Below are 15,196 nucleotides of genomic sequence, written 5' to 3'. Positions count from 1 at the left end.
CTTTTTGCTGTTTCATAACAGAATAAAATACTTAAGAAAGAATATAGGTGAAGAAAACTTACTTTAACTAAAGGAAATATGGCACAAAGAGAAAGTAATAATAAATGTTTTGAGCAGAAACTTAAACTGAAGTTTCTGTCCCTTTTCCTATTTGTGTTGCCACTGGGTTTCTGGGCCTAGAGGGAAAGCAGGCATGAGTGAAGGTTCACCAATGCATGTCTTGATGCGGCACTGTGGGATCATACCACAGGGATTTATAGAATTTCAGAGCGGGAAGGGGCCATGGGGACTACCTAGTGCGGCAATGAACAGCACAAAGCACCGCGAATTTGTGATATAGCCTGGATTTAATTTGTGAGGCAAAGATTTAAATACCACCCCGTGCTGTTGCTTGTTCAGTGTAGTGTGTCTAGTGCCTATAAAAATGTTTTATGGTTAAAATATAGAACTAATTTTCACACTGGCATTTTGAACAGCAGCGTCTAATGGGAACGGGTAACATTCACTGGATGTTTGCTGTGTGTGAGAGATTGTGTTCAAAGCTTTACAATGCATCAGCTGAATGCCATGTAGTAAGTACTAGTGTTATTCTAATTTTACGGATGAGAAAAATAAGGCAAAGAAAAGTTAAGGGACTCGCCCATCTTTACAAGGCCATTCGTAACGTGATAGAGCCAAGATTCAAACCTGAGTGGTATGACACAGAGTCCCATGTGCTTATCCACTAAAATTGTTCCTCTTGTTACAACAGCTATGCAGAAAAGCTATATATATGTGTAAATATATATAACAAATACTGCTTTGTCTAACAACATACCATATATGTTGTTCCACATTATAAAATACACTATGATGCCACTTTAAATGACTGTGTATTCTGTTGTTTTAGTATATGTTTGCTTAATCAATTTCATTGTTAGTGATTTGCTCTATTTCCCCCTCAGTTTATTTCCAATCCTGACTCCTATTATATTATAATCTCTGACCCCAGCATTTCGTTAAGCTTCATAACCCCATCTGTAAAATGATAATAATGACGATATTTCTGTCACTGAGTGATTAAGTACATACATAATTTTAGCTAATGATTATTTATTATAATTATTATTCAATGGAATGTTAAACATTGCTGTTGCGGAGTGGGGCTCTAGGGGATGACTCTGGTTTTCTCCATTTTGCTTACCATTATATAATTTTTCATATTTAGATGTATTGTGTACTAAGGAATATGAGGTGGAGTTTTTTTAAAAAAACATTTAATTGAAAACATAAATGTTAAAATATGCTTTAGCTCTTCTCTCCTTCAAATGGTTGTATTGCTCACCAACAGTCACCAGTCCAGGCTACATTCATGTTTTTTACTTCACTGAACAGTGCTTGTCTGCATTGTTTTACTGCTGGTCAATACTTCACATACTCTATGCAATCAGAAAATGATTCCAAGGACATTTATCAATCAAAATGCACAAGCCTCCCTCTCAATGCTTGGTATTTATTCCTGATGCATGTGCTTCTGTCAGACAGAGTGTTATAGGTATTAGCAATTCACAGGCACTTCTTAGAAATGCTGGAAAGGAGTTATTTTTGCTGTGAGGGTGTTGCCCTATTATCAACACCTCATCTTTCTGTATCATCTTCCGACAATCTTTGTGAGAATTTGATTCGCTATCTTTATTCTATTGAGACTCAGGCACTGATGCATTTATACCTGGGCTCTGAGCAGGGCTGAAATGGTAGTGAGCTGATGTTTTACTCAACAAGAAAACAATCAGTGAAATATATATTTGAAATAGATTATTATCCTATTTGTAAAAAGGAATCAAAAGCACATAAAACCAGAACTTGGCCTTTACTCTTTGGAATCCAAAATACAGTTGTGTTCTTCATAAATGATCTCATGACAAATGATTTAGCAAAAAGAAAAAAGTGCATGACAGAGTGAGAAATTGCATTTTAGACAAAATTGCTTTGAACATATTTCACCTATTAAAGGAAAGATTGCTAACTGGACACATATGTTAATAAAAAAATGTGACAAAAATCTTCAAGGTATTTTTTCTTTTATTTAAAATGTTAACTATCACAACACATTGTACAATGAAATGAAGACCTTAGAATCACATTAAAACTTTTAAAAACATCTCTATATAGTCACAAAACATGAAACATGCTTCAGAGATACAAATATAGTGTAATACCAAAATCTCAGTACATTTTCACCATGGAAACAAATAGGAAAAGCACAAGACTGTCAGGAGTTTCCCGCCCTTTCCGCAGTAGCTGACACGACTGCTTCAAAGCAATGATTTTTTTTCTTTAGGGACTATATCATTGACAGGTTTTACAATTTCATTGAACACTGTGCTTTGTTGAGAAATAACCACTTATTTCTATTTCAAAGGAGTCATATTGGAATTAAAACACATGTTTACAACACATATTAGCACAATATGAAAAATAAACACTTTTTGAATTTTCAACCCCAAACAATTGTTATTAAATAAATAATTATTCCTCATAGTGCATGTCTTATTTTACCTTTCATTGCCCATTGACACAAATGAAGCTGAATAAATAACGTTAGGTAGTTTATTAACGTCTTCTTTCATAATTCTGCATTGCACTCCTTTCATAAGCCACTGAAAACAAATAGGAGATAAAATGTTTTTTAAGTGAATTCACTGAGGGAGTTACACAACTAAAGTTCAGGGCATATAGTAATTTATTCTAAACTCCTAATGACATTTTCCCTTACAGAAGTATTTCTAGGAATGTAATTTGCACATCTTCTAATCCTGCCTTAATCTTTATCCTGATGGGAAATGATCTGACCACGAAACTCAGTTTCTTTCATCATTCATCATATACTTGGTGCCCCCAAAGCATATTTCCACAATATATTGCAGTGTTGATTCTCAGCAGCTTTCTCAAGCAGTGGCAGATACCCACAGTGAATTATAGAAAGGACAATGCCTAAAATAACCATTTGTTCTTGTAAATGGGTTTACAGGAATACAGACACACTCATTCATTTACATATTGTCTATGGCTGCTTTGGCCTAAAAGAACAGATTTGGGTAGTTGCAACAGAGACTACATGGCTCACAAAGCCTAAAATATTTCTAATCTGTTTCTTTTCAGGAAAAGTTTGCTGATCTCTGCTCAAGGGGCATCTAATTGTGTGGGGGTCTCTTCCTCCCTTGTGGATACCTCCCCATGATGGATTGCCCTCAAGACTAAAAACAGCCCATTTACCGTAGGTAAGTCAGTTGAGCCATCTAAATACCATACTGTTTAACTTTTCACTAGCACCTTAATGGTCTGTGAAGGGTTAATTATTGCTTCCAAAGGTATTTAACATATAGCTAGCAAATAACTTAAATACATTGGTTATCTGGACAAAAATATGCCAAAATTGTATGTTATATTATATATAATTTCAAAGGGATCTGTAACCACAAAGGGGTAAAAATCAGACTGTTGTGATCAAGATATTTTGGGATATTTTTCATCATCTTAACTAATACCTTATAGACTTAGACATACGGTATAGTGAAACTACTATGCTTTTTGAAATTCAGTATGGCCTGTATAAAATACTGAATGTAAACAAAAACAGCGGAAAGATCTGTGAAGGATCTATAGGAATAATAGGTGCTACTCTAAACAGTTTCCTCAGTGAGAAGGTTTGTTGACAGAGAAGGCAGGTAAAGGCACCAGTGTTATCACTTCCTTCTTTTAATACTGGTCTTAAACACCCAACTATCCTTTAAGTGCGGTTAACAATAAGCTGCATATTTTATATCAATTAAGTATGCACTTGTGAGGCAGAACAGTCTGAGCCAACACTGGACAGGCTTAAGGGAAGGAAACAGTTTATTTCTCATTCTGGATTGATTATATTAGGGAAAGGATGAATAGCCCAAGTTCAGTCTCTGACAAGCTTTAGGTAACATGACTCTGTTCCTCAGAAATTAGATGAAAGCTAATGTAAACCAACTAAAGACAGACAGTGATTTAGCTGGAACATAATGTCCTCTTACATGGAAGCAGAGTTTCTTACCTGGTCTTTGAACCCTCTGAAGCCTGATATAAATTTTTGAGTGTATGAGTTGATGAGGTTTTCTCTGGGAAAGGGCATCTATCTAGATTTATCAGATTGTCAAAGGGGTCCCTGACCATGAGTGGGTAAAGATCAGATGGCTGTAGATTAAGACTATGATAACCTTGACCCAATGAGGTATATAAAAAGATCCCTGATTGACTGTGGATCAGAACACATGTTTGCCCATTTTTCACCTATTTATATTTTCTTAACTAAAATGGAGGAACAAAGATTTAGTTATAAATTGATCCTGATTCATTACAGTGATTCTATTTATCACTACTTATAATTATGTTATTATTTTAAGTACATTTAATAGTATTTAATCTGTTCTAACTTGTACAATATCTACATTATTTGTAAAGTTAAGCATGTTCTGAAACCTATATCAGTTCTGGAAATGGAAAGTTGATGACTAATATGATTATCAAGAAAACTACAGTTAAGTGAGGACTGGTATGTACTGATACAAATAAAAGCCATTGGGGTTTAAATTTATACTTCATTTCCAAAAGTGGGAAGATAATATATATTAATAAAACAATTACAAGTTTTTCATTAAGGCACATTGATAATTTCTTACACTTCACTTACCCTTCGGCAGCCCAAAATGACTGGTGAGAAAATGCAAAGGTAGTGTCTAAATAGAAAATGGGGACCCAGTAAAAACACTGGGATAGCTCGTCCTGCGGACTTCAACACCAGAAACTACAAATTCCAAATTTATTAGAAATGATGTATCAAAAGGTCAATTATGAAGCGCTTAGAACTTTTCAATTACATGAATATATTCTCTGGCTTCTGCTGTAGCCCAGATTGTGTTAACTTTTTTTTTTGCATCGTGGGTTTTAACTTTTGCCCCACAGAAAGTGGTTTTATTTGTTGTACCCATTTCACAATAAAGAAAAATATCTCCATTAAAAAACACTAGGATAATTATTTTTCCTAGGATCCAGACAATTAAGAATTAAGCCAGCACATCTTATAGATTGTCTAGAAACTAGAAATATTCTAAATGGATAAGACAGCTGCTGATTACTTTCTAATTAATTACACATTTAGTATTTTAATTCTATTTTCACTGAAGGCAAAATAGAATTTGAATAGCTTTTCCAAGAAGCCCTGGAGGTAAGAGCTATAAGGTCTTAACAAAAAGTGATCTTCTATTAAAATGATATAGGGTTTATTTACCTTGAAATCAGTGTGATGAATGAGTTAACTAATAATGGTTTTCAGATATATATATATATATATATATATGTGTGGTATTTACAAAGAAGATGGAAACTGAAGAGAAGGAAACCTACAGCCTTTATATCATATGAAAAAGTTGTTCAGAATTAAAATGAGAATTGTGGCATCCTTTCTCTCTAAGGAGTTTATGGCCAGAACCAATTTACAACACTCAAGGATATTTAATTGTGTTTCTTTTTGAAAGTACTGGAAAAAACCATGTCACTCACATCCTCTCCAACATCCATCAGGATGTTTAGATTTTGAATTTCTACAACTTCAGAAAAGTGATTAATTTGTAAAAATAATTTGTTTTGTGAATTTATTTTTGTGTTGGAAGATTGCCAGATGTAATGTCTTTTAAAACTTTCAAATTACTTTGATAAGTGAAAATTAGCCTCATTCTTCCCTGCACTCCCCACTCCCCCTTAGTTCAGTAAGGTTAAACAAGGCTTATTTAACAGATCTACAGGAAAGAATATAGGACTAACCCAAAGATTCAGGTTGGGTAATGATTAAATGGGGCAGACACTGGTAAGAATGGTGATTGGAGAGAAATAGACAGATACTGTGGTAATATTAGCTTAATTACCCATAAATCCATTTGTGGTTACAACAATTAAATTTTTTCACCATAATACTAATTTTTGTATCTACTACTCCTTTTTAATATTTTAAAAACTATGTCTTAGAAAAAAATAGAAATAGATTTGAGATACTGTCTATTTTCAGTCACGATTTCATACATACCAGAATTTAAAGCTCTTTTGCCCATTAGTCCAACAAAGGAATCTGTTTTATGCCCTGGAAAAATACATTTATGGGTATTTTAATATGTATATCTTTGAGGAAACAAACTATTATAACTAGAACAAAGCAAGCTTCTGAATATATGTCTGTATAATAAATAACTTTCTACTTAAAGTTTTGGTGAGACTGAAGAAATAAAGATTCCTTAAAAGTTTTATAAATTACACTAACACAATACAACGAAAGTACTTTTCTCAATTCTATATTTAATATTAGCAAGCACTCTTTATTCATATTATATTTTATCTTTTATATAAGGTTCTAAAATATATTTTATATAAAATATTGTCATTTGAGCCAGCTTTGATTTTTTAGGAAGTCAATTTCACATTTGTGTGAGAGTGAAATATCCAAGCATATTTCCTTGTGTTATTAATAAGTTGTACTTCTCAGCAAGTAGACCTTAATTAAAATCAGATTCCTTTCCTTGATGATTATAATCTTCTAAAAGGTCACTGTTTTTACTTTATTGGATATTAAAAGATACTCCTTTCAGTAAAGTGTATTAGTTTTGACATGAATAGAGTACATTTTTTATTACATAGAATTTTTATATATAATTCCCTTTAAAGTCAAATCCTTAGAAAGTAAACATGAATACTATTTATTTATTTTTCAAAGATGAACTCTTTGGAAAGGTGACTAGTTTAATGCCAGTGACAGAATTTCTCTTGGTTTTTATTTCAATGGTTGAGAATACAGCTGCTACGTTAATGCGGCCTGCTCTGCCACCCAATGCACCAAATTCACGACAGGGTACGTGAGTGGACAATATGATGAAGATAGACCCCTGCCACTTCATGTCAACTCTGGTTCCATTAACTGAGACACAAATCTAATGACCTTCACGTACCACAATTTTGCCATCTTTGCTGCCCTAAGAAATATTTTACTGATCGAGTTTTCCCATTCAATTAGGGGATTAAAAAACTGCATCTCTACCCATCTTCATTTTTAGTGTGGATTCTCTACTCAGATTCACTCACTCATTCCCTTTAATTGACTGCTGGATGACCCTAATAAATGACATCATTATTGGACCAAGCATACTAAATTGAGTTAGAACATGCCTATAAATGCTTGTGGGGGTTTTGTGTTTGTTTGTTTGTTTGTTTGTTTACAGTGAAAGTAAGCTTAGGGGGTGGGTGGGTGGGAAGAAATGTGTATGGTAGATTTCTAATCCTAGGATTGAAATTCTTATCTAAAACTAACAATTTAAGGGACTTAAAAGACTTTTTTTTCTTTTTTAATAGAATGCATCTCTTTGCTAAGTACAATATGTCTAAACAACACAGCTTTAAACAACCATATTCTGGATGTAATACGAATCTCCCCCATTCTTATATTGTCTTCATTAAACATATTAAGCCTTAGGGTTATGACAGAAAATAAAGTAAGATAAAGTGAAATTCAATATAATTTTACATTTAAATTTGATAAATGTCAAAACAATTTTCAACTTACTTTTGTGAGAGATCTGGCCATGTCCTAGAAGAAAGATAAAATTATCAAACACATATACATTTGTTTTTAAAGATGCTACATTATATCTTTTATAAAATAATTTGATTATCAAAATATGTAATATTTTCTATCTATATATTATCCTGAGGAATAAGGCAGAACCATAAATGCTAAACAACTTATTAATACTAAAAACTAAATATTTAAACAAACAAATGGAATTTTTATTAAGTGCCTTCTATGGGATTCAAACCTAGAACTATGAGACTTTTGAGACCTCTTATTGACTATAAGACTGTAGTATTTCCCACCTTCAAGACTGGCCACCCATTGAGAGAGAGAGAAAGAGAGAGAGTGGCAGAGACAGAGAGAGAGAGACAGTGACAGCGAGAGAGTGACAGAGAGATCGAGAGAGAGTACGCAAATCCATCTCTTTATTAAACAGGCATGATCCAGATCTTGTATTTCAGCCCATAAAAGATTTTATTTCACTTTCCTACATGTGCTTTCACAATAGTAAAATAAAGATTTATAGGAATGTTTACCATAAAGAGCCTTTAACAGGGCCACTTGTTTTTCAGTTGAGGAATCTGACAAGAGACGAATTGTCATTACATGTTCCACTGATGGTGCGATGAATTCAAGGAAACAATATTTCTATCCCAAGACAGATCTACTCTCACCTCAGGGAATGCTACAAAATCCTGTTCCACATGCACTTGGATCAACTGCAGTACTACCACCCCTGGAGGCCCGTGTCTTCCCTTTGTCAGTTTGGATCTTTAGTCAAGGGAGCGCTTCACTCGAATACAGTGAGGCATGCGAACCAGATCTTTCCCTCCCCCTGCGGGCCCGTGCGTGCCTTAGTGCGGTGGGCAATGTCGCGCCTGGGTTACACCCCTCTTGGAGTGGAAATCTCTATTCAGAGCGAGAGACCCTGGGGTACTCCGAGAAGGAGTGAGCAGACAGGACGGGCTGCCCAAGACACCTAGGGACGGTCGCCCATCTCACCAGCATCCCGTTTGCCCATTAATCCAAAGAACTGCTGAGGCTTGGGTCTCCGGGCGATTCTCTGCAGAAGATGCTCAAAGGGTTCAGGCAGTTCCTCCTGGGGGACAAAAGCACGGACAAAGGGCATGTAAGGCAACCGGAACGAGGCACCCAGCAACCCGAGCCCTTCCCGCTGTACTCCGGCCCCGAGGCGGGGGGAGGCAGCTTTCCCCACGCTCGGGCTGAGCGGGGTACCTCCCGAGGCGCTCCCTCTCTGCGCCCCGCCTTGCTGAACCCGCGTCCCGTCCCCCGCAAGCCTGCCAGGGCGAGTTAGCAGCTGGCTCGGCGTCTTCAAGCCTCGAGCGCTTTCCGTTCTTTCCTCCCAGCCCGGGAACCTTCCCTCATCTGCCGCGCCGCCACCTGACTTTGTCTTGTCTCGGTGCCGGCTTTGTAGAGTCCTCACCGCCCTAAATGCACACAGGTGTGTGTGATCTGGGGCTGGGGCTGCGGTGGGGAAGGGTGACAACGTTTTATAGACGACTTTCACCCTTCTCCCGAGGCGCGCTCCCCAGTGCTAGTAGCCTACGAGTTTCTAAAGGAAAACTTCAAGCTACATCCTCAGGTCCGCAAAACAAACGTGAAGGCAGGAAATTAACTTCCCTCCAGCCTCCAGCTCTCCAATCCCCTGCAGCTCGCGCGTATGCCCGCTGCTGCCCGCGACCAAGGCGCCCTCTGCCCGTGCCCAGACGCTAGGGCAGTGCAGCTGGACCGGAGCCCCCGAAATCCCCATTCCTGGGGGATGAAATCTTACGAGATTTATGATCTTGTGGGGATCTCGGGCTCATCCGGGAGGGCATCCCTGCTGCAGGGAGTTCCTGGGCTGGACGGTGCAGCCCTCAGGAAGAAACTTGAATCGTGGGCACAAAATCCCGTGAGGAACCCGGGAAATAGCGCCCCTTTCCATCCTCCCGCACGCATCCGCTGCCTCTCGTCGTGGTCGCGGTGCCTGCCACGTTAACTAGGGTGCTGCTGTGTGGGAAGGTGACAGCTCCCGAGCACAGGAAAAAGGGTGCGGGCCGTCCTGGGAAGGGGCCTCACCTTGATCTGGTCGCTGTCGGACCAGTCGGACCAGTAATTCAGATCATCATTGGCTCCTATTTCTTCTGCAAACAGCTGAGTGGAGACGAGAAAAAAGACTGCCAAGGCCACGAGGATTTTCATGTTGAATTTCTGGGAAGGGGTAGTGGGAGAAGAGACCAAAGAGAGAAATGATATATCTATTAGGAGTGGTTATCCAAGAGTTAGAGCAACAGAATTTTCTGCCCCACAACGGATGAACTAAGATAAAAAATACAAGGACTAAAGTCTCACCTGTACCCGTTAGGCGAGAGAATCGCGTCCCAAAGATTCTCCAACCCTCTTCTCCCTGAATCCCAACTCCCCCAACCCTCTAACCCACCAACCCACACCTTCAAACCAGGAAACTCTGCAGGTGGAAGACAAAGAGGGGCGTTGGCGTTTGGGAAGCCAGTCTCCCCACTGTCCCTCGCCGCAGCGGCGCACCCAGCGCGGCCACCTCGGACAGATGCGGGGTGGAGTGACCCGGGCAGCCGCTGCCGGCACTGCGTGGGTACTTACTGCGACTGACAGTCCCGTGGGGTGCTGGGTTCCTCGGGTTCCTCCGAGTGCACGCTGGTCGCTCCGCACTCTAGGTGGCTGCGGCCGGGAAGGAGGAGGTCCGAGCGCGCTCTTTCGCCTGCTGAGTGCCTTGCGGTATTTATCCCAGCCTCCTCGAGCCTCCAAACCCATGTGACATTCTCCCCACGCGACTTTCTGCTCAATATTTAATTAGCCGCCTCCTCTCCTTTCGCTTGCGTGATTGAGAGTTTCCGAGACGGTAACTCGTCGATGCCCATAACATCTGGACCCAATTGGGTTCTAAATGACGCAATTTTAGGAAAATCGAGGTCTCGCCATCCAATCGGGAGCGGCCTGCTTCCGTCTGCAGATCTGACGCCCCCTCCCCTCTCCTTTGAAACTGGGTTTCGTGACACCTGAGATTACTCATCAAATTTGAGCAAAGTGACTCATTCCTTGGACTTCGGTAACTTTTCCGTCCCTTGAGACGTCAGGATAAGTTGCACTTTTGAGGATGGCCAAATAACTGTAGGCGTTCAGACATTTCATCGGAAATCAGGCTAAGAAAGGAGGACTTCAGTTGAGGGGAGATGCAGGGAGGCATTATTTTCCCCTCTATTTCTAGCCTAAGAGTATTTAAGTGTTTCTGAGACACAGCATCTTTCTATGACCAGAACATCCCTCTCCTAAATCAACGAGAATACTGGCATTTCCTTAGCATTACGAAAGGATGTTCAGTCCCATAGTATTTTAGAAGATGGAAGCACATTTATTTTACATTTTGGAGAAAGGGGAACTTAAACATGACATTGTGTGTCAGACTTAGGATTTCTTTTGTTTCAAGCTGGGTAACTCCTCTTCCTTGCCACATCCAGGAGCAGGGGTTGGAACAGGACTTTTTTTGCTTCTCTCCTACACTTTCTTGCTGAACACTAGGAAACCAGCAACATAGTGTATAGGATCCTCACCCTTGTCACTAAAGGGCTCTATAAATCATATGTTTCTCCTTTCTATGAAAATAAGTGTAGTGAAGATGCTAATGGGACAGTCATTAACGCACAAAATATTAGACAAATAGCATTTGTACACAAACCACAGCTTTCCATGAGCCCTTGGTTGCCTGGCAGACACATTTCTGTGATCTCTAAATGAATGTGGCATCTTTGGTGGAGTAGTTTTCTCCCCTTTACATATAAAGTATTATATTTTTCAGTTAATTATGATTTGTTAGTATATTGCATAAAAGAAATACATTTTTGCAACTTAAACCAGAAATTTTTTTCTCTATGTTGTTCTTAAATAACCCTGGATTTGGAAATTCTCATGCATTTCTGATTTCCTTTGGCCTTAACCTCACAATGTGAGCATTTTATTTTCTGTTTTCAGAACTTTTATATGGAAAATTATCAGCATCTCCAAAAGTAGAGAGGAACATCCACTTCCAAGTTTCATCTACAACCCTTCCAGTTTCCTCTGCACTCAAATTATTTTGAAAAAAATCCCAGACATTTAGTCATTTCAACTGTAAATATTTCAGCATGTCTGCATAAAAGGTAAGGATTTAAAAAAATAAAAACATAACCATACCATTTTCCCACCTAAAACAACATAAAATAATTCCTTACATTAAATATCTAGTTATCATTCAAATATTTCTCATTGCCTCCTAATTCCTCCCCACGCAGTTTACTAGTTGAAATCAGAATTATAATGAAGTCCATATATTATAATTGGTTTTGTTAGTTCAGGCTGCTGTAAGAAAGTACCATGGTCTGGGTGACGTAAACAACAGAAATTTATTTCTCACAGTTTCGAAGGTTGGAAGTCTGAGATCGTGGTGTCAGCATGGTCTGGTTCTGTTTAAGGCCCTCTTCCAAGTTACAGACTGTCATATTGTCTCCTTGTTATATCCTCACATGGCAGAAAAGAATGAGAGAGCTCTTCATGGTCCCTTTTATCAGGGCACTGATCCCATTCACAAGAGCTGCACTCTCATGATCTAATTATCTTCCAAAGACCCCACTTCCTAATACCATAACCTTAGGGGTTAGGATTTCAACACATGTATTTTGGAGGGACACAAGCATTCCTCCTATTGCATGTTTCTTAAATCTCCCTGAATCTATAATTCACTCTGTCTTTCTCTCTCTCTTGTAGTTTATTGATAAAACAGGTCAGAAGAGCGTACTGCATTCTGGAATTTGCTGATTGCCTTTTAACTTGTTTCTCTGTTTCGATTATTTCCTATTAATTGGTAGTTGTATCTAGAAGTTTGATCCTCTGTACTTTTTTTTTTTTTTTTTTTTGATGAGACTACTTCACATGTGTTGTGTTGTTCTAGTAGGAAGCACATGATGTGTGGTTGTTTCTCCTTTTGAGTTGTTAGCAGCCTTTGACTATCATTTTCTAGATCTATTATTTCATTAGTATTTTCAAAACAGTGCTATTTTGATTTTATCATTTATTATTTGTTTAGTAGCTAGACTGTTTCTTTCACGTTTTCTCAACAACTAGTTATTCTAATGCATTACTAATATAGGAAAAATGAGATAAATGCTTAATTATGTCTCTCTACCAATTTTGAAAATAATGAATTGGTAAATTACACCTTTAAATAAGACCCACTTTAAAAAAATAGGATTATTATGACTTCATGGATTTAAACACATTTGACATATAGTCATCACTCAGTATGCATAGGGGATTGGTTGTAGGACCTCCTGTAGGTATCAAAACCTGTGGATGCTCAAGTCCGTGATGTAAAATGGTGTGGTATTTGAATATAACCTATGCATATCATCTCATATATTTTAAATAATCTCTAGATTACTTATGATACTTAATATAATATAAATGCAGTGTAAATAGTTGTTATACTGTATTGTGTGGGGAATAACGCAAAGGGAAAAAGTCTGTATGTGTTTAGCACGTATGCATTTTTTCCTAAATATTTATGACCTATGTTCGGTTAAATCTACGGATGCAGAACCCCTGGATACAGGGGTCCAACTATATTTCAATCCATGGCAGGCATTCTTCTAATTGAAGTTCAGACCTATTATTGGCCAGCAGGTGACTCTTCAAAGTGACTCCTGAGACTTTATGCCAATAGGCTTTTATGGCTTTTTCTTGTTTTTGATATGACAAAATGTTTCAGGTCGAAGTTATATACGTTTTGCTTCTGACCTGAAATCTGCCTTTAAGGGGCCCTAATTTTAGAATTGAAAATGACCATTAGAGATCATAAGCTGGGCTTTATTGTTACACATTGTTAGTGAGTTCTTCATTGCTTCAAGACCCTTTCAGTGGACAGAGCTGAGAAAAGTGTGTATGTGTGTGTATGTGTGTGTGTATCTATAATCATGAATGCATACTGACTTTCTTTTCAAATCAGGACCTCACAGAGTTTTAAATTAACCTAATCTATATTGCATCTCTTTTTCCAAATGACAGACCCCAAATGACATCAACATGATTATTTATTAGCTTTATCCCAATACACGATGCCAGTATTATCAACAATGTCATTACTAGAAACAGATTAAGAGTTTTTGTTCGCAGTTTTGTTCTTTTGTAATCTTTAGGGCATATCACACCAGGTATGATATGCCCTAAATGATATGATATTACCGTGTTATAAAGGTTATAAAGTCTCTTTAAAAGTTCTTTGTATGGTTATGCTACCAACTCTTACACAGGTAGATTCATTTTCTCATTTTGCTCAAGTTATAGGGATCACTTTTTAAATGTAAGTTTAGAATTATGTAAAATACATGGTTCTAAAGTCAAATATTAAAAACATTATGTGGCCGGGCATGGTGGCTCATGCTTGTAATCCCAGCACTTTGGGAGGCTGGGGCGGGTGGATTACAAGGTGATAAATTCGAGACCAGCCTGGCCAACATAGTGAAACCCCGTCTCTACTAAAAATACAAAAATTAGCTGGGCGTGATGGTGGGTGCCTGTAATCCCAGCTACTTGGGAGGCTGAGGCAGGTTAATTGCTTGAATGCAAGAGGTGGAGGTTGCAGTGAGCCAAGATTGTGCCACTGCACTCGAGCCTGGGAAACAGAGTTAGATCCCATCTCGAAAAACAAACAAACAAACAAACAAAAAACCTTATGTATTCAAAGAAGTGTACCTTCAGTCCCTATCTCTCTACTCTCTTATGTCTAGTAACCATTTCTTTTTAGGTTTTTGGTTTAGCCTTCTATTGTTATTGTTGTTATTTTAATATAAGAAACGATGTGTTAATGTCCCCCTAAATCTTGTAAAATTCTATATCTGCAGTGGGACATTTTAGAAATCTTTTTAATTTCTCAGATACTAATGTGGTTTATGGTTTATGAGGTAACAAGACCAGTTACTTTATAATATCTAAACTACTAGTTCAGCATAACCAGTTACATAATTTTATTCAGATGCTGTATATTATAAATGTGCCATAGTACATAAAATAGAGGTTATTTCATAGAATCGAGTAATAAACAATAATGAGATAAAAGGTATATCCAAGAATACATTTCCCACATTCCCACGTCATTCATTAATTGCTATGTTAGGGATCCTACTAAGACGTGCACGTTTGGCACTTTCCCTTTGAACATTGTAGAAGTTGAGATATTTGCATTCTTTATTACCTGTTTTGTTTCCTAGGATAACTTTATGAAAAAATACATATTGATAAAGTACATATGTTTAATGCATGCTAAGTTCATGATTAGTAGACTGGTGAACAAGTAATTCATTAATACCTCATTTTTTATGTTGCAAATTAAAAACCTGGACAAAAGTAAAAAATAAATTACTATTGTCCATTTTCTCATCACTCAAAAGAAACCACTGTTAACATCTTGGTATACTGCTTATAATATTTACTTAATTTATGTGTAATTATTATTGTTTTTTGAGACAGAGTCTTGCTGTGTCTCTCAGGTTGGAGTACAGGGGCATGATC

At 37.7% G+C, this 15,196-nt stretch overlaps 1 protein-coding gene across 4 annotated transcripts; it reads right to left on the bottom strand.

Annotated features, from left to right (window-relative positions):
- Positions 1-2,043: 2,043 nt before the first annotated feature.
- On the bottom strand, positions 2,044-10,370 carry TAC1 (tachykinin precursor 1). Of its 4 annotated transcripts, XM_010371522.2 has the most exons (7): positions 10,241-10,370; positions 9,701-9,832; positions 8,624-8,720; positions 8,158-8,202; positions 7,613-7,636; positions 6,089-6,142; positions 2,044-2,639 (listed from the first exon to the last, which is right to left on the bottom strand). In XM_010371522.2, the coding sequence occupies exons 2-7, from the start codon at positions 9,821-9,823 to the stop codon at positions 2,593-2,595; spliced, it is 390 nt and encodes a 129-aa protein (XP_010369824.2). In that variant the 5' UTR covers positions 9,824-9,832; positions 10,241-10,370; the 3' UTR covers positions 2,044-2,592. The 4 variants fall into 4 exon arrangements, with proteins under 4 accessions (XP_010369824.2, XP_010369826.2, XP_010369825.2 ...); XM_010371524.2 differs by lacking the exon at positions 6,089-6,142 and having other exon boundaries at positions 10,241-10,347; XM_010371523.2 differs by lacking the exon at positions 8,158-8,202 and having other exon boundaries at positions 10,241-10,347.
- Positions 10,371-15,196: the final 4,826 nt, after the last annotated feature.

The sequence above is a fragment of the Rhinopithecus roxellana genome, chromosome 6 (genome assembly GCF_007565055.1).
Source record: "Rhinopithecus roxellana isolate Shanxi Qingling chromosome 6, ASM756505v1, whole genome shotgun sequence".
Classification (NCBI taxonomy): Eukaryota; Metazoa; Chordata; class Mammalia; order Primates; family Cercopithecidae; genus Rhinopithecus; species Rhinopithecus roxellana.
Note: the sequence above shows the minus strand (reverse complement) of the source record. Positions and strands in the feature narration are given on the sequence as shown.